This window comes from Ixodes scapularis, unplaced genomic scaffold (assembly GCF_016920785.2).
Source record: "Ixodes scapularis isolate PalLabHiFi unplaced genomic scaffold, ASM1692078v2 PGA_scaffold8__174_contigs__length_109621045, whole genome shotgun sequence".
Lineage (NCBI taxonomy): Eukaryota > Metazoa > Arthropoda > Arachnida > Ixodida > Ixodidae > Ixodes > Ixodes scapularis.
Window position 1 is genome coordinate 62,840,668 of NW_024609883.1, and position 19,003 is coordinate 62,859,670.

The 19,003-nt window shown below is 48.5% G+C and overlaps 1 protein-coding gene and 1 pseudogene across 1 annotated transcript; one reads left to right on the forward strand and one right to left on the reverse strand.

The window, feature by feature from the left end:
- The first annotated feature begins 4,579 nt into the window (after positions 1 to 4,579).
- LOC121833595 lies at positions 4,580 to 5,346 on the forward strand. Its single transcript, XM_042287011.1, is given in 2 exon segments — positions 4,580 to 4,868; positions 4,871 to 5,346. Coding segments are annotated over 2 exon segments (765 nt in total).
- A 4,408-nt stretch (positions 5,347 to 9,754) lies between these two features.
- LOC121833596 lies at positions 9,755 to 15,468 on the reverse strand (annotated as a pseudogene).
- Between the last annotated feature and the right edge of the window lie 3,535 nt (positions 15,469 to 19,003).

Below are 19,003 nucleotides of genomic sequence, written 5' to 3' on the forward strand. Positions count from 1 at the left end.
TTGCTGGAGGGGGCCGTCCTTCAGCCGTCTCTCGGTGTGGGTGGCGCTTTTGGTAGAAATTTCGTATAAATCGCCATGCTTCGTTGTACCGGCGAAGGGAAATGGTTGGGGTCTCAAGTCCATGGGCTTCAGTAGCGAGAGCATCCGCTTTCTCATTTCCCGCGATTCCAGTATGTGCAGGACACCACTGAAAAGCGAGTTGCCAACCCTTTCTTTCAGCTGACCTGGCAGATGCTACAGTTGTTGCAGTCAATGGAGTGCCAGTCTCGGGGTTCCGGAGAATCGAGCGCTACATGCGCCATAAATAATAGTTTTATAGTAATTGGGAGAAACCCTGAGACAACGCGGACAAATAACTAAATGCACAGCATGACAGAGAATGTCAAACGCAGCTCAATTCCGATTCATTTCCGCTCGAAAAGGAGCTCAGCTCTGTTCACGCATTTAGCACTATTGGGGTATTTTTTAATCAAGTATTGAATCGACTAAATATTTGTTTCTCAATCCTTTCTCGGGTAAATAAACCCACTACTTGGGTATGCTATACAAGTGCGAGCTCTTTCATCAGAGAGGCACCTCGACTGCGTGAACTCCTGCACAGCAGGAGAAACGGCCAAAGATAAAACTATGATCTCGGGCTTCTAGCTGACAGACAATATCTTTAAAATTAAAGTATTTTCTTGTTATACTGCTATAAAAATTGTCAGAAAAACAAAAACTGCCATGTGAATATATATAGGGTGGTCCAAGTCACCAGGCTCGATCTAAAATGTACCGTAAACGTCGACGCCTGCGCGTAGAAATCTAAACTTTTCGTCAAAGGTGTATTTCACAAGTCGTTTTTTTTTTTCTTGTAAAATTACAAAGCGTTGTTCTCTTTCTGTAAAAAATAAGGCCAAGAAACTTGCCAGGGTCTACGGCGGGCAGCGACGCAGACGTCAGGGGTCCAGTACCGCGGAGTGTGTTTGGCGTTCGTATTGATAGATGGCGTCGGGAGCAGCGTCCGAAGGTGCAGCCGACCAGCGAAAGAAAGCAGACGACACGCAGACGAAATCCGTTGGCAGCAAAAGCGCCGTCGTTTTGCAAACGCGTATTTTTACTTTAATTTTTGCTTTTATTGTCCGCATTTATTTTTTAACCAAAGGTACATTTCAAAAAGATTATGTTCATTTAAATAAATACAGTATTCACGAGCCGTCGCGATAAGGAGGTAGCGCCATCTATCAATACGAACGCCAAACACACCCCACCACTGAACCCTTATCGTCTGCGCCGCTGCCTGCCGTAGACCCTGCTGCGCGTGTCCCACTAGAGTGACAGACAGAAACGAACGACAACGACAAGCCTCAAAGCTGTCTTTTGCGATTTGAGAGGCGTTCTAGAATAAAGTATGCTATGCTCAAACACGAGCATCATGCACGCGAGGGTATCTTTGGCAGACTTGCAATCGCTCGTGCTTACGTCACGAGCACCGAACGACTATACTACGTCTCACCATAGTATGAACTACTGCTAGCCGCGCGTGCTAAAAGCGCGAGCTAGCCGCTTTAAATGAAGCTGCGGCGGCTGCATGAGCGCTCGTGCAGCAAGTGCTCTAGTCAAGGCAGTCAAAGCTGGCCGCTCGCGCTAGCACAGCCTTCGCTGTTAGTCCATGCTAGGGTGAGACGAAGTATAAACACCTGCCAAAGGTACCATTGCGAGCATGCTGCGTGGGTTTGAGGTTCGTCGCTGTCTTTTGCTTCTGTCTGTCGCTCTAGTGGGAGATGGGCATGGCAGGTTTCTCGGCCTTATTTTTAACAATAAGAGAGCTACGCTTTGTAATTTTACAAGAAAAAACCGACCTGTGAAATACACCTTTGATGAAAAGTTTAGATTGCTACGTGCAGGCGTCGATTTTTACGGTACTTTTGAGATGGAGTCTGGCGACTTGGACCACATATTTATTTATATATATATATATATTAAACGAAAGAAGCTCTTATTTCTTTCACTTTCTCCTTGTCGTTCGCGTTCACTTTGCTTCTGTCCTTCGCCACCTTCACACAGTTTGCTCCGAACAGGTCGCGCCATCTAGTGGAGAATTTCAGAAACGATGGGCAGATTGACAGGGCCCTAATCTGGACACTTGGCGGAAAAGTCGGCGAAAAATTCGGCCGCTATGATTGGCCTGCGCCAAGGTGAAGTGTGGCGTTGGTCAATCACGGCCGCCAAATTTCTCGCCGTCGTTTTCGCCAAGCGTCCAGCTTAGGGCCCCAGTTCGCGCTTCGTCCGCGCCGACTGCTCCACCATTCGTATTCTCGTCTTCGCACGTATTGCTTGTTCCGCGCGTTCTACTACAGTTTTATAGCACCAGCGAAGAGGAAGCCTGCTGATCATGAATCCTCTAACACTGAAAATCATCACACTGTGATGAAAAGAAAAGCGATGTCATACTGCCCGATAATGGCTTCCCTGACATAAAAGATGGGGTAGAAGACAGCCAGGCTGTGCTTGTCAGGCCCAATTTTACAAGGAACGGGTCAGTTCAGACGCCAAGAAGTACAGGACACATACAACATAGCACAAGTTCGCATCCACGTGGAGGGGATGATTAGGCGGGTCAAAGTCTTAAATACTCTCAGCACTCGGCTGCTCATCTCTCTATTTCTCGTTATCAGCGGGGTTTTTCAGATGTGCTGCATCCTTACCAATTTGCAGCCTATAATAACTGCGTCGAGGTCATGGGTCGCCGCATGGGGCGGTGCCCATGTGTATGCGATTTGGCGGTGGTTAGAAAAAAACGACTGTTGTTTGGGGCTTCGGTGCCCCAGAGCCCTAGGAAAAAAAAAAAAAACACGATAGGCGCGGTCACATATAGACGCTTTCAGCGAGTCAGCTACTCGAGCTGCCACCAGTCGGCGCGCCCTCCGCGCGTTTTCCGGGCCGCCATAGCCGACCTTCCTTTTTTGTCGTTCCTGCTCCGCATTCGCCAGTGATTCAACAGCTCGCAACTTCTGATTCCTCGCTTGCGTGATGGACGACCGCAATGGGACTAGGAAAGCGCGTCCCGCGGGCAAGACGAGCTCAGTTGTAGGATGTAAAAAATGCAGTGGCGATATTCAGGCCTGGAACCGCTCTGTGTGCTCTGAACATGCCCCGCTCACGCACATAGACTGCCCATGCTTGGTGCCTCTGTCAATGCACCGGTGTCCAAATGGAATGAAAAATAAGGAGAGCCGTCGACAGTGGCTGGCGAACCTGGAAAGAAAGAACTTCAACCCCGGTAAAAATGCGATGGTAAGTACCACTACTTTGTGGTATGGCGGTGCCGGAAAAATTGTAAACGGTATGCGCGATGTCTGGAGGACGTCGTTGTTGTGCGGCTCGATTTTTACGAGCGCAAGGAAGCAATTGTAGGGCGCAAACCGTTGTCAATCAAGTAGGAGCACATACGTTCATTATTAGTAGCTTTCACGGTACGTTAAACCCAGCGAGTCAAGTGCAACAACCCAGAGATCGCGAAATCGTAACGCATATTGCGGCGTGTAGGAGACACATTGACAGTTTGCTCCTCTTTTGAATAGCATAGATTAGCGTCGGACGCGAGCAAGCCCCCATATAAAGTTGCTTGACTAACATTTTCCGTCTTTACTACCCCCCTCAACAACATGTCTGCGGTGGTGTTTAACGCATTTCACTTAGGTTACAGTTTTAACTACTCACACCTTGCCTTTGGAGCCTGTGTTTCATTTGGTATTCGAAACAAGTGTATGTGTAGAAGTGATCGTGGCAAGTGGAACTTGTATTTGCTATTTTTTATGATGGGAAAAAGATGTTACCGTTATACAGGTCATTTTCAGCTATAGAAGAGGGTATGACGCTGCGAGCCCACTCCTGGGTGCAACTTCATGCAAATTGTTTATTGCCTCTTACAGATTTGCTCAATCCACTTTCCTGACGGGATGCCGACCTCTCTGAACCCCATATCCGACCCAGCATCTGAGAAAGGAAAATAAGGTAAGCGTAACAGTCCCTGCAAACACTTTAGTGTTGTTATTGCAGAATTAAAAATATGGTGTTTTTTTTAACTGTGTTTGTTCTTTCAAAACAGAGGGTGCTGCACAAGGGCTCGAGGAAAGTTTGCCTCCCAGCACCAACTGTATAGTCTGCTGCAAGAGCAACTGCGGATCCTTCAGGAACCCAAGATGCCAGGGAGTTCCCTGTGGGACTACCCCCGGTTGTCTTGGATGTTGAGGACACCATTGATAGTCCTAGCCCCGCTAGTTCACATAGGGCCTACAGCATGTTCAACCACACTGAGACTCTTTGTTTGAACTGGGGCAGCAACTGTAAAAAGAAAAAACGAAAGAGCAGGACGTGCAGTGTGAAGCTACTGCCCCTGATCATGCCCCTTACCATGCATACTGCTCAAAAGTTGAAGTTGTACCCCCTAAGGGTCATGCAGAAGGCCACGCAAACCAAGTTCACAGTACACGAGAACATCCCCGACAACCAGTTTAGGTTTTTTACGGCGCTAACGAAACCAGTGTTTCGGGTTTATGTCTTCCTGGCAGTATCGTTTGCCAAAGCGTCATGTGTGATGCCTGTAGAAGATCAGATCCTCCTAACGTTAATGCGTCTTCGTATGGGACTGCTTCTCATTGACCTAGCGTTTCGTTTTCATGTGTCCACTGCGCTGGTGAGTCAAATATTTTCATTCTGGGTCTCCCATCTGGCTCAAGTTTCCAAAAAGTACCTCATGTTTTGGTTGCCAACTGAAACGATTCGGCTGTCACTGCCTGATGTTTTCAAAGACATGCCTCGGACTACATGTACAGTCCACTGCTTCCATATCTTTTCTGATAGGCCGCAAAACTTTTTGAGGAGGGGAAAATGTTCAGTTATTACTAGAGCCACAATACCGTCAAGGTGCTTTATGCAGTGGCACCTAACGGCTTCATCATGTTCATTTCCAAAGCCTACGGCGGGCGTGCAAGTGATCGGTACATTACGGTGAATTCTGGATTCCTCGAGCACCTCGAGTACGGAGATGAAGTGCTCGCCGACAGGGGCTTCAGCATTGCTGATGTTTTGCCAGTTGGAGTGGAACTCGCGCTACCTTCCTCCACAAAGGGAAGGCAGCTAGCAGCGCGTGACCTCGTGGTGTCGCGCAGACTTGCCAAACTGCGGATACATGTCGGGCGGTCGATCCGCCGTATTAAGTGCTTTCTTTTACTGAAGCATGTAACCTCGTCGTACTTAGCAAAAAAGAACAAAATTGACGACATTTTGGCTGCTGTCACTGAGCTCTGCAACCTCCAGTCTGCTCTCATCAAAGAGCCAGAGCACGAAGAAACTGAAGTTTAAAGGTACACTAAAGAGGTTTCTGGGATCGTCTGTTTTTGGTGATAACTCAATCTACGGGCTCTAAGCTTCCTGAAAATCTTAAAATTACACTCCTGCAACGCTTATATTCCTACTAAAATTGTGATTTAAGATTGAGACACACCCCTTCCGGAGCGGAAATTTCCACGTGAGAAGAGCGGCGCATAATCAAGCCGAACTGACGGCAGTGTGACGTGAAGCGCTCGTCGGCCAGTCGCCTTTCTGAGAGCAAACGCCGCCGCGCCACAGCGACATCATCTGCTGACGAGCAAACCTTTCATTAAATAAATGTTTATCTCTCTCTCGAAAAGGCAGCTGGCAATTGGCTGACGAACGCCTGGCGTCACATTGCCGCCGCCTCGGCTTGATTATGTGCAGCCCTTCTTGGGGGTGAAAATACGCACAGAAAGTGGAGGCGTGTCCCAATTTTAAATCACAATTTTAGTAGGGAAATAAGCCTCGCACGAACATAATTTTTGGATTTCTAGGATGCCTAAAGTCTGTAGATTGAGTTATCACCAAGAACAGGCGATCCCAGAAACCTCTGCAGCGCACATTTAAAATCTGTTGAAACACAACTTCGCTTAATTTCAGAAATGTCCGAGTAATGCCCATATCAATGCGTCGCGAAAGCCTGTTTAAATTGTGTCCAAGCTTTGCTAGGAAGACTTTTTTTATTTCAGTTGAGCAAATAAATGCTGGTAATGAAAACTTCAGTATTAACGTTTAGTGATGTGTATATGTTATGAATAATAAATAAAAAAAATGATCTTGAATGCACATAAGTGTCATAATTTGCCACATCAAAGGGTGCGAATATTAACCGACCCCTAGGAGGAACATTTTAAAATATGGACACATTCACACACCCGGCAGCTATAAGAAAAAAAAAACAGAAGTACCAACGCAGATATATTAAACTATGTTTCTAGAAGTAAATATAAACAGGCAAGATTCCAGCTCAACCTCGACATCAGTACGTTTAAGCAGCAAACAATTCATTCATATTTCGCAAACTGCTACGGAGTGAAGCGAAGAGGTACTCCAAGTAAAGCATGAGCACAGCGCGTACACAAGTTTGAAAGTACTCCGAATCAAAGTCGACTGTCACTTGCCTCCATTCTGTCGACGACTTATACACAAAAAAGTCGCAAGATGGTGTGCCCGCAATCCCCATGGCAACCTGAATCTGGGTTATGTGCAGAGGTTTCGGTCGACTCCCAGAGAAGGAGCTCTTTAGAGACTCGGGACACTTAGTCTCAAGAAGGGTTAACTTTTCTGTGCAACAGTCACAATCAAAGCTGACAATGCCATCTGGGGAGCAGCCAATGATTGGAAAGTCTTTCCATATGACGAATCCCCTACGTTCAAGTACTGGGTGGTGTCCATCGGCCATCAAGAGAGTCATGTAAAATGCACCGGCCTCCGGTTCCCCGTCCTTCCCTTGTGTTATATAGCTGGAGTCTGAAAGGTGCTCATGCATGACACAGCCTTGAGAAGGCCTGCCATATCATGTAACCTTGGCTCTCCCTGCATCTTGGTAGCCCTCGTCTTAAACGAATGACACACTCTACTGGTCACCCTGGCCCTCCTGTGCAAATACCACTCATGCGAGCAAGATTGCATACGGGTGCTTCTGTCTGCACTGTCAATTACATCATCAGTGAATGCTTCTTTAAGCTGACACACAAAGCTGTTAAAGTCATCCTCGTTTGTTGTTCTCAGGAGCTCTGCCATGACTGGTGCAGAAGCGAGCGTTGCGGCACTGGTATTTGGAAAAGAGCCGTAATAGGATTAATTCGTTAGCACACGGTACTATCATGGACTATTTAAATGCACCAGCTGCGGTCGCTATGTGCGAGCAGTTGCCAAGAAGTAGAGAGCGCAACACAGCATGAACGAGCCATCACCAGTTTTTGCTGCTTTTCTTTGACCAGTACAATGCAATCACCAAAACTAGTTATGTGGTGGAAATGAGAGCACGGAGGACGCTGCTCAGAAGTTGCTCATGCATTCCAGCTCATAAAGCCGACGGTAGTAGAATAGGTTGTAGAACAGGGATATCAAACTTCAAGCAGCAAAAACAGGGAAGAAAGCAAAACTATGTGCCGGCGACTCAGACGAACTCCCCGGGCGAGGCTCAGCTAAACACGTCTTCGCCCCACAGAATTTGTCTTGGAGTAGATTCTTCTGTATAAGTAGATAACCTCGATTTAGGAATTAGACTGCCAGTTTTGTCCTCTTGTCATTGCCCAGTCATTTTCAAAGGGGCGGGCGGCTGCATTTTTTCAGGGAACGTTAGTTTAGTGTAAGCTGGTTGTGACGCAGTGATGAAGTCCTGGGGTGGACGCAGTCTCGTCCCGTCGATTCGAACTGCTGGTTTATTTGGCATGAAGCTCCAATAAACACTGTGTCGATTACGTTTACATCATGTGATGTATACACTTAATATATTGTTGCGAGTCTACTCGGACATGATGGTAGTAGAAATGTCAAATTGGCTGAATTCAAAACAGCAATCTTGAGAGCTAACCCCAGATGTAATCAGGTTTATAATAGTTTTTACCAGTTTATGCGAATGCCGAGGTGCATATAGAGGTTGACACTTCAGGCAATAGCAAGTGAGTTCCAGGTTCTATGGATTGAGACAAACATGGCACATAAATCCAAGCCAAACCGCTGAAAAGCCTAGTCGGCTGGCAATGCGTCCGTTATTTTTTGCAGCCGAGCTAAGTGATGAGCATAAACATCTCACTACTTCGGTGATTTCACCACCGCAAAGTAGCTGCACATATTGAACCTCTTTGCGATTGAGGTATGATTTGCGTCGTCCAGCCGTTAATAATTTTTCCGTCTTGGGACAGAACATTCTGGTAATGGTCGATGTTCAACAGAATCGGACATTAGAACTGCTCGAAGTGCCTGCTGCGCCCTAAAGCAGTGCGATGCACAGTGGTCACAGCATAGCAAAGGTGCAAGAATGAACCACAAGTGGTCACCAATACGGCGCTGCAGACAGCAGTGACGTCACTCGCATGAGGTAAGTGCAAACAATGTATTTAGTGTCGCGACAAACTTGCTGTTGGCATGTAAATTTAAGCCATTTCCCTTTATTAAACCAGCGCAGACGAGGGACTGCAGCGGCCTCTGACGTAAGTTAATTTCATATAAAATAAACAAACATTTTTGTGTTTATTCGCATTCCTTAAAATTAGGCGTCGCCCAATCATTGTTACCAAATGACAACCCTGCTGATTATCCAAGCATGCTTTCCCAGTGCTTCACCGCTTTGCATGGCAGTGCAAAACAGTGGAGCTTGCCACAAGAACACTGGTGCAGAGGTGAAGCTTGACGCGAACAGCTCTGTGAGCAGCATAGTACAAGTGCCATAGTATGGAAGCACGTGGCTAATTTTTTGGTAAGTTTAGACAATGGCATGTCCAGCACAATCGACAAGAGTTTTAAATAGGGCGACTGTAAAACAAATGTCTGAATGAATTCTCTTCTATTCTCCTTTCTTGAAAGTGATGGTCGACCTACCCTGAATATTATCCTAATATTCTCGTTTACTTTAACCCTCCTCTTATACTCGTAGTTGGCTTATATTTATGTAAATATGTTTGACTAAGATACACGTGTTGGTAAAGCCACGGATGCCTCATTTACTTACCATTTGCTGCTTCAGATCGACGTGTTGGTGCATCTGAAGGGTGGACCACGTCATAAAGAAGTGTTCCTTTGAGTTTCTCCATGTTCAGCGGTGCTCCACGGAAGTGCCGTTGCAGTTCTAAATGGCAGGTTGTTGTTGTTGTTCACGTTTTGTTTTTACTGATGCCCTCACCACCTTGATCTCAGATCATTTGTGGGAGGAGATGAGCGATGGGAATGATGTCGGATGAAAATATGTTAAAATAGATGGCGAATGCCTGCCTCCCGAATGAATTTCAGGAGGGATTGAAGCACTGCCTCTCTGTCTGCTTGTTCGCCTTCGGGGCTCGTCCATTCTTGGAAGTTTGTAGGACGAAGCTGATGTGGTAGTTCGCGGATAACACTTCGGCGAAAACTCTCTGTCGCTGTGCATCCCCAGACAAGGTGCTCCAGCGTAGCTTGCTGTGCGGATTTACACCGGTCGCACTCCCCTGCGACAACGGGTGGCGGGTCGTCTGGGCGTCCTCGTCGTCTTGTGAGGCCAAACTTATACCGAAGAGCCGGAGTCATGGCGGTGCGCGTTCCAATACGCCGCAGGATTACCCTATCGGCCCGACTGAAGCGTGTCTGTAGGGTTCCGTGAGGGTCTGGTGGTATTTGGGCAGCGAGGGTTTCCCTTCGATACTTCCTTTTCAGGGACAGAAATGCGTCTGGGTTGAAGGGTAGGACATTATTTTCTCCTTCACGACTGACACCCTGTTGGTCCTGATTTGGAAGCACCGGCGCAGATTCTAGCGCTGCTTTGGCCGCGTTGTGGGCCTCTTCGTTTCCGTGGATGCCGGAATGACCCGGCACCCGCCCAACCTGAAGTGTTCGCCCATCGAGGGCGAGGAGCTGAGCGAGTGTCCTCAGCTGGCGAACCGTCGTGTTGTATGAGCTGACGTCCTGGCACTCAGCGTAGGCATCTCTGGAATCGGTGAAAACCCATATAAAATCGAACGGATCCGTGCATGCATTCTGTCGACACATGGCCTCACGTGCACCCTCAAGGATTACCTGTAGTTCCGCTTCCTTCGTACTCCGTTCTCCATTGATTCGGCGGCTTGATGTGGTCATAGTATTTAATATGTGTATTCCAATGCTCGCTTGGTCGTCTTTGCCAATTGCTGCGTCCGTGTAGACGAAAAAGTTAGCCGTGTCGACTGTACAGTCTTTGACAAAGACTTCATGTTCCCTAGCCCAATGTTGTCGCCGCGCTTCGTAATCCTTGCCCATGTTCCGGGGCAGCGGGGCGAGGGTGGTGAGCTGGATCGTTGTTTCTTCTAGGCTGAGAAGCGGAATCTGAGGAAGGCTGTCCGTGTCGTAGCCGACGTGGCGGAGGATAGCCCTTCCCGGTTCCGTGGATCTAAGATGATCGTGTTGGGAGCTGGGACGAAACGAACCAGCTCGGACAGCGTTTGGATTCGAACTGTTTTAATCGCTCGCGCTGCAGAGGCAGCTAAACCTCGTCGTCGTCGTTCCTGGCGTAGGCTGGTTTTGAGTGTCGCTACAAGGCTCCCCCCTGTGGAGCCGTGGGCCCTGGAAGGGTCCATGTGATGTGCTTGGTTCTTGTTGCAAGCGCCGAAGGTGCTGACGGGGCAGGGGCGGTTGCAGAGGATGCAGGAGATATGGCTTCTAGGTAGGCCGGCTTGACACGGTCGGTCGTGACTACGTCACGACGACCGTTTATGTCTAGTGTAAAGGTCTTGGCTTGCCGATCCAGCACTCTGAACGGGCCGTCGTAGGCCGGTTCCAATGGTCGACGGACCTGGTCGCGACGTAAGAAAAAGTGCGAGCATGTCTCAAGGTCTTGGCTCACGAATACGTCTCGATGGCTCCGTTGAGCTGGTAAAACGGGACGGAGAAGACGAAAGGTTTGTCGAAGGTCGTCAATGTAGCCACTGGGGTCTTCTCTTGACTCAGATGAGGGTGGAGAGAAGAACTCGCCGGGTAGGCGCAGTGGCGTGCCGTAGACCAACTCGGCTGCAGAACAGCCAAGATCTGCCTTAAGCGCCGAGCGAAGGCCCAGCAGAACGAGAGGAAGATGGTCGGCCCAACGTTCTTGCGGCTCGTATGTGGCAAGAGCTGCCTTCAACTGGCGGTGCAGCCGTTCCACCATGCCGTTAGCCGACGGATGGTAAGAGGTGGTGTGGATGTGTCTGATGCCTAGGGCGGTGGTGAAGGCGGCAAACAGAGCGGACTGAAATTGCCGTCCCCTGTCAGTAGTGACCACAGCAGGGCAGCCGAAACGGGACACCCAGCCGTCGACGAAGGCTGTAGCGACTGTTTTCGCTGTGATATCAGGGACAGGGAATGCTTCGGGCCATCTCGTGAATCTGTCCACGCATGTCAGCAAATAGCGGGCTCCCTGTGATGATGGAAAGGGTCCCACTAAGTCGATGTGGACGTGTGCAAACCTGGAGTCCGGTGGTCGGAAGGGTGAGATGGGGGTGATTGTGTGTCGCGTGATCTTGACGCGTTGACACTGCACGCACGTTCGTGCCCAGCAACGGACATCCGCGTTCATGCTGGACCAGAAAAAACGAGCAGTTATTAATTTCTGTGAAGCACGGATTCCTGGGTGGCTCTTGTTGTGCAGGTTGTTGAAAAGAGCGCGGCGAAATGCTGGTGGTACGAATGGTCGGGACACACCAGTTGTCGTCTCGCAGGTAACTGTTGTTGGAGAAAAGGGCAGAGGAACGTCAGCAAACTTCAGTGATCCAGGAGTGGCACGCAAGCGTCGCAGCTCGGGATCGTTTGCTTGAGCAGTTGCCAGCTCCTCCCAGTTCACCGGATCTGCTGAAGAAATAGCACTGACGCGGGAGAGTGCGTCCGCAGCAGTGTTTTTATGGCCTTTGACATGGCGGAGATCAACGGTGAACTCTGATATGAAGCACAGGTGCCGGATCTCACGTGCTGTGTGGTCGCTGTGGTTTCGTTGGAATGCGAACGTCAAGGGCTTATGATCTGTAAGAACATGGAAGTTCCGGCCCTCGAGGAAGTGGCGAAAGTGTTTGATGGAAAGGTACACTGCCAGAAGTTCGCGTGCGAAAGTACTGTACTTCTGTTCTGGGTTCTTGAGCTTGTGGGAGAAAAATCCGAGAGGCTGCCAGCCATTGACATTCTGCTGAAGAACCGCACCGACCGCTACGCTTGATGCGTCGGTGGCGAGTCGTTGCTCTGCGTTTGGAACGGGGTGAATGAGCATTGCAGCGTCAGCGAGCGCCTTTTTCGCTGAAGAAAAAGCAGACGCTGCATCTTCGTTTCACTCAAGAGGCGCATAGGGTTCTTTCTTGGTGGCGAGAAGATCCGTCAACGGCTTGATCAGTTGCGCACAACTCGGTAGGAAACGGCGATGAAAATTTAGGAGACCTAGAAATTCGCGCAGTTTCTTCAGAGATGTTGGCTGCGGAAAGTCTCGAATGGCCGTAACTTTTGCATCTAAGGGTTTGATGCCTTGAGGTGTTACGTGATGCCCGAGAAATTCGATGGTCGTCACGCCGAAGGTGCACTTGTTCTGGTTGATGACCAACCCGTAGTCATCAAGGCGGGTGAAAAGAGCGCGCAGGTGCTCCTCGTGCTCGGCCTCTGACGTGCTGGCGATCAAGAGATCGTCGAGGTAAGCAAAGACGAAGTCTAGACCTCGGGTGACCTTGTTGATGGTACGTTGAAATGTCTGGGCGGCATTCCGCAAACCGAACGGCATCCTCACATACTCAAAGAGGCCAAATGGTGTGGTGATGGCGGTCTTTGGTATGTCGGCAGGCTCAACCGGAATCTGGTGGTATGCCTTCACCAAGTCGATCTTAGAGAATATCTGGCAACCAGCCAGATTCGTTGTGAAGTCCTGTATGTGGGGTAGCGGGTAGCGGTTAGGCTGGGTGTTGGAATTGAGGGCGCGGTAATCGCCACATGGTCTCCAGTCGCCTGGGTCTCTCTTGGGGACCATGTGCAGTGGGGAGGCCCAGTTGCTCGATGATGGACGAACAATGCCAAGTTCGAGCATATGCTCAAACTCACGACGAGCAATGGCCAGGCGTTCTCCAGACAGCCGTCGAGGACGAGCGAAAACAGGGGGCCCAGAGGTGACAATGTGGTGAGTAATGGTGTGCTTCACCGGTGTCTCCCTTGTGTGTGGCCTCGTAAGGTTCGGAAAATTCGCGAGAATTTTCTCATAGGCCGTTGATGGTGAAAACGCTCTAAGTCCTGTTGCCGTGGTCGTAGAGAGCACGCCATTCACGGAGAGGTGTGTCGTCAGGTCGATGAGGCGTCGTGAATGAATATCGACAGCCAGTTTGTAGAAGTTTAGAAAGTCCGCTCCCAGGATAGCCTGCTTGATGTCGGCGACGATGAACAGCCACCGGAATGTGCGGCGCAGTCCAAGGTTGATTGTGAGGGACCGCTGACCGTAGGTGGCGATAGGTGAGTTGTTGATCGCTTGGAGCGGGGAGGTCTTTTGATTGCGTTGTCGGTCCAAAAGAGAGGCCGGAAGAACGCTGACCTCGGCTCCTGTGTCGACAAGGAAGCGATGGCCAGCCACCTTGTCAACTACATAAAAGAGGCGGCTTTCCTGTCGACTGGTATCACTTGCCGCCGTCAGTGCCCGGTCCTCGTAGTTTCCCACCGAAGAGCAGGGTTGGCTGCACTTGCAGGCATCGTTGCCGAAGGTACAGTGGTACCAACACACGCCCGAGCCCGAGCCAACTTGACTGCTGTTTGAGAAGGCGGAGCGCTCTACTGAGCTTGAGTGGGAGCGCAGGCTTCGGCGGGAGTGTGACCGTTGTTGACGACGTCGTGACAAGGGTGCGGGGGTGGCAAGCTGACGACTCATGGTTTCGACATGGTCCTCAAGACGCGACAGACTAGAGTCTTCTGATGTTGTTGCGGGCGTTCTATTGGCGACAGCGCTGATGCCAGCGGCCCGCGAGTAGTCGGCGACGCGGTCGGCAAGCTCAGCGAGCTTGTCGAGCGACATGTCTTCCGCGGCCGCCAGAACCGGGACCATGGTCGATGGGAGCCGCTGTAAAAACAACTCACGCAGGAGGTGGTTGTTAGGGTCTTGGTTCTGGGTTCCCAGCAGCTGACGCATGCGATGGAGAAGCTGGGATGGGCGTCTGTCACCGAGCTCCTCGGTGTTGATTAGTTGTTGAAGTCTGCTGCGCTCCGACTCGGTCTTGCGGTCAAGGATGGCGGCCTTCAGTTGGTCGAAGGGGTTGACCGGATCCGGAGCGGCGAGAATGTCGGCTAGCTCCTCGGCGACGTCGGCTGGCAAGGAGGACACGATGTGAAGGTACTGTGTCTCCTGGCTGGTGATGTGCCGGAGACGGAACTGGGCCTCAACTTGCATGAGCCATACGATCGGATTTTTCGGCCAAAATGGTGGTAGCCGAAAATTCTGGACCGCTGCCAAGGTAGACTGGAGGGCGTCGCCGTCAGGAGCGTTGGACGCGCCGGAATGAGCCATGAAGCAGCAGACCTTGAAGGAGCGAGTTCGATTCCGGGTCACCAAATCTGTTGGGAGCTGGGACGAAACGAACCAGCTCGGACAGCGTTTGGATTCGAACTGTTTTAATCGCTCGCGCTGCAGAGGCAGCTAAACCTCGTCGTCGTCGTTCCTGGCGTAGGCTGGTTTTGAGTGTCGCTACAATCGAGTTGGGTTGTTTTCAGCATTTCCGCTCGTTCTTTAAAGGTGTTAAGTCTGGAGTGAATATGTAAGTCTTCAATTTTTCTGAATTTCGGAAGCCCACTGACTACGCGCATTGCTTCTCGGTTAAGTCGCTCTAGCCGGAGTTCTTGAGTTTGCGTAAGTCGGCTGTAGTTATGGGCGTATAGCACCTTTGAGGCAAGGAGTGCCAGAGTTAGGGCATGTGTCACTCCGTCCGTGGCTCCCCATCTCTTGGTGGCTACCCGGCGAATGAGGTGGAGTGTGTTTTTCCAGATTTGGACAGTCCTTTTCATCCAAGTCGACGCCTTTCCGTTTTCATCAATGAACAAGCCGAGAATACGAATGTTCTTGACCCTCTGGATTTCCTCACCTTTCATCGTCAGTAGGATGTTGTGGGTCTCTGACTGAGCCTTGATCCGCCAGTTCTCTACAGCGATATATATTGTTTTTTCGGTCGCCGCAGCCATCCCCACGGAGTCGAGGTATTTGGTGATGGTATCCAGAGCTTTTTTTAGTACCTCCTCTTGCCTTCCCACCGCTCCACCTTTTGTCCAGATGGTAATATCATCTGCATAGATGGTAAAGCCGAGACCTTCGATCTCGGCTAGGTGGCGCGGTAGGTCAGCCATGACGAGATTGAACAGTGTTGGGGAAAGCACTGCCCCTTGCGGGACCCCGACGCCGCATGGCGACTTCGGGCCTTCGGTCTTCCCGACTTTGACGGTGAATTTCCTTTCTCGGAGGAAAGATTTGATGAAGTTCAGCGGTGCACCCCGGATGCCATGAGACGCTGCACTTTCGATGATAGATTTGTGCGACGCAGAGTCGAACGCCTTTTTTACGTCCACAGCGACGATGACTCGTGGATCGACTCGTGAGGGCGCCTCCAGCACGTCGTTGTAGAGCGTCAAGAGGCTGTCCTGGGTACCCAAGTGCCGCCGGAATCCCGTCTGTGTGTAGTGAAAGGTCCCGTTATTTTCAAGGGTGGTTTGGATTCTGTGCAGTGGCCATTCGTTCCGTCAACTCGTCTACTACGCAGCAAGACTAAACTTTCGATAGCCCAATTGGGCTATAAATAGCACAATATGGCAACATTGTGCTATTGTGCTGTCATGTTTTATAAAATGCTTCTGCGCAAAATGAACCCTATATTGCTTTGAGTGTGCGTCTCAAGTTTGTTTAGGTGCTTCTGAGTCAGCCAGGATGAGGATATTCAACAACAGAACCGAACCTGTCTGTGCGCTAAGACACCGTAGCCTTCACGGAACCTGTTGCAACATAAGAGGAAAAGAAGACTTCAGAAGTTCTATACAGTCAATGATTGATTGTTCCCTCTCTTCTACTTCCCTCCTTTCCAGCGTTTGCTACGCTAAAGTGGAAAGAGTGAAGAACTTTTATGAAGGAACCTTTTCTGCTGTTCTTGCAGTAACCTTTCTTTTAGACCCTTTTCTGTATGTTTTGCATAATGCTCCACTCCCCCCCCCCCCCCCCCCCCCCCCCCCTTTGCAGAGGGGGTTATGCGGCAGGGTTACCAAAAAGCAGACTTGTACGGCACTCAGTACAAATATTCAAGTTACTCGTAATCGCGGTTACTTTTTGAAGTAATTTTGCAATTATTTGATTACGTTGATAAGGAAGTAATCACAAGAGTAATATTATTACTTTTCAAAATACTAGAGTTACTTGTGACCGTTACTAGTTTTTCCTGCCCTTTCTCACGGAGCCCTTTAGTTCGTAGAAGATTTTACCAAGGAATCTCGAAGCAAGTCTCCGACAAGAGGGTGGTTTACAAAAGATTAGTGGGTTAGGAAGATAAGTAGGTTATATATCGGTGATTTTAATACAATATTGGACAGTAAGAAAGACCCCTTTTTAAACCGGCGGAAAGCAGTGTCATTTTGAAAATTGGAAATAATCGAAGCTGTAGCGGTTACTCTTTCATGTAACCGCAAATTACTTTTTCTCTCAAGTATCTAATTAAATACTTTTTAAGCAAGAATAATTCTTCTTGTATTTCATTACTTCTTTTTCTAGTAACGTAAACAATACCGTCGAAACGTGGTTTTCAGTATGTCATAAAAACCGGGCAGTTAATTTTCTACAGCAAATACAACAAGATACCTAACCCTGGAATAGAACTATGTACAATAAATCAAGACATAAGAAATGTATTCATTACTGAGATAGAAATAATTTTTTTCCAAATACAGTGGTACCGGTACTCAAAAATATAGAGATATTTTTGAGTACCTGTACCACTGTATTATCGCGATACGTTTGTTTCGAAATACTTCCCAGCCCCGATCAATAGTTTGCCTTTAGACGCCGTACTTTCATACCGGTTGTTTCAGCGAAGACTTTCAAAAATACCTTCCAACAGCCTTTTTCTTATGAAAAGAAGTTCTTTTCGGTAACGAACGGCAAGATTCGACGGGCATCGGGGATAGCGAAAAAAAAAACCTACTAGCTAAATAATTATGTGAAACTTGCCAATCAACGTTTAAATTAGTAAAAATAAAAATAGTTTCGACTAGTCACTTGCTTGAAAAAAACCTCCTAGCTAAATAATTATGTGAAACTTGCCAATTAACGTTTCAATTAGTAAAAATAAAAATGGTTTCAACTAAACCCTCAACTAGACACTTCCTTCGAATAAAACTATTTTAGGGAGACATGTGAAACGTCGAAGGGGGGGGGGGGGGGGGGGCACTAATGTTTACATTTGTGTAGCAGGCACAAGGCTGGTGATGCAAAACACGGAGGATTTTCATATTATCTGCGTTAATTTTGAGGCCGCGGATAATCGACTCAGCAGGTATACCTGGAGTACGCGCATTTCTTAAAACGGTATGTTTCAGAATAATAAAGTCGTTCTGAAATCGGTTGTGGCATGAAAGGCATGGCAATTAGCCTTCATCCTACCTATTCATGAAAACTCATTCGAAGGCTGATCACGAAAAGTTGACAACGTATTTCTTATTGCACGAGTATTATTGTTGTTATGGCGGTATTTCGTAGCTTTAGTTGTACTTCATTTTGTATAACTTATTGTGCAGTAATATCTACTAACCCCTCCTGCCACAACCTCCAAGAGGACGTCAAAAGTAATTAAGAGAAACAAATATTACTTAATAGTTTGTAACGTTTTTGTGTTGCATAATGTACTACTCCTCCTATCACAACCTCCAAGCGGAGGTTAATAGTATTTATTAAATGCCTAAAAAATCTGTCAGTAAACTAAACCTAATAATGCATTCCTTGTTATGTGGTAAAATCTACTAACCTCTCCTGCCACAAGCTCGAAATCGAGGTTAACGCATTTAGAAATAAACAACAAAATGTACAGGTTGCGCTCGAAACTTTAAATAAGAGTTCAGAGTACTGCTATTTGTTCATTTCCTCCGCGCTTTTGAATCGGGGCAGGAAGTGGTAAAGACTCGAGCCTAGTTAATGCACCGGACATGTGCAACTGACGCGCAAAGTACAGACAAACCTAGCCACAAAAGAGCTACGGCAGACCGGATGCGTGGTGGTGCTACACACTAAGAGACCTCAGTGGTCGCAGCTGCGCTTCCATCCAGTAGTGCGCCCAGAATCTAGAGTGATTCCCACAGCTCCATTGGGGTCACGTGGTTCATGGGCCGCCTTTGCAATATACAAGCTGCGGGCAGGAGGCGGGAGCGCTGATCGCTTGCAAGCGTTTCCAAGCATGGCTCAACCTTTCCCGTTCTCCTCCTTCTCCTAAAGCAACCTAGTTGAGCGGACGGAGTCAGCCATTAAAATGCGAATGCTCTCCGTGGTTTGAGGTGCTCCTTCTCTTCAATCTAGGATCTCTTGTCTAGTTTACCGAGGCGCTCAAGCAGCGAGTCCGGCCTGTGCAGTGAGCGCAAAGCCGCAGCCCTTTAACGAGTTGCACAGCGATGCCATACAGATAACTTTCGGGTATTACTGCAAAGTTAGCGGCCTCAAACTCATTTTCTTTTGTCAAAATATTTTCATATTGTGTCATCTGGCGAGCGGTTGCGACTTCATACGCGTTATCAGGACAACATACGGCGATGGATATTTGCCAAGCGGTAAGTACCTGTTAAAAAACATTTGTAAAGAATCTTCCATTGCACAATCATTTGCTTTGTAGTCCTAGCGAAACAAAAAGAGACGGCAGTTAATAACGCCGAACGACATGTTTCAATAGTTTGCTCGTCTTAAACATATTCTACTGCCGGCTACTCATGCCTTTGCTTGTAAATTTACGCTTCGAACTAGATATCTTCACTCGACTACATC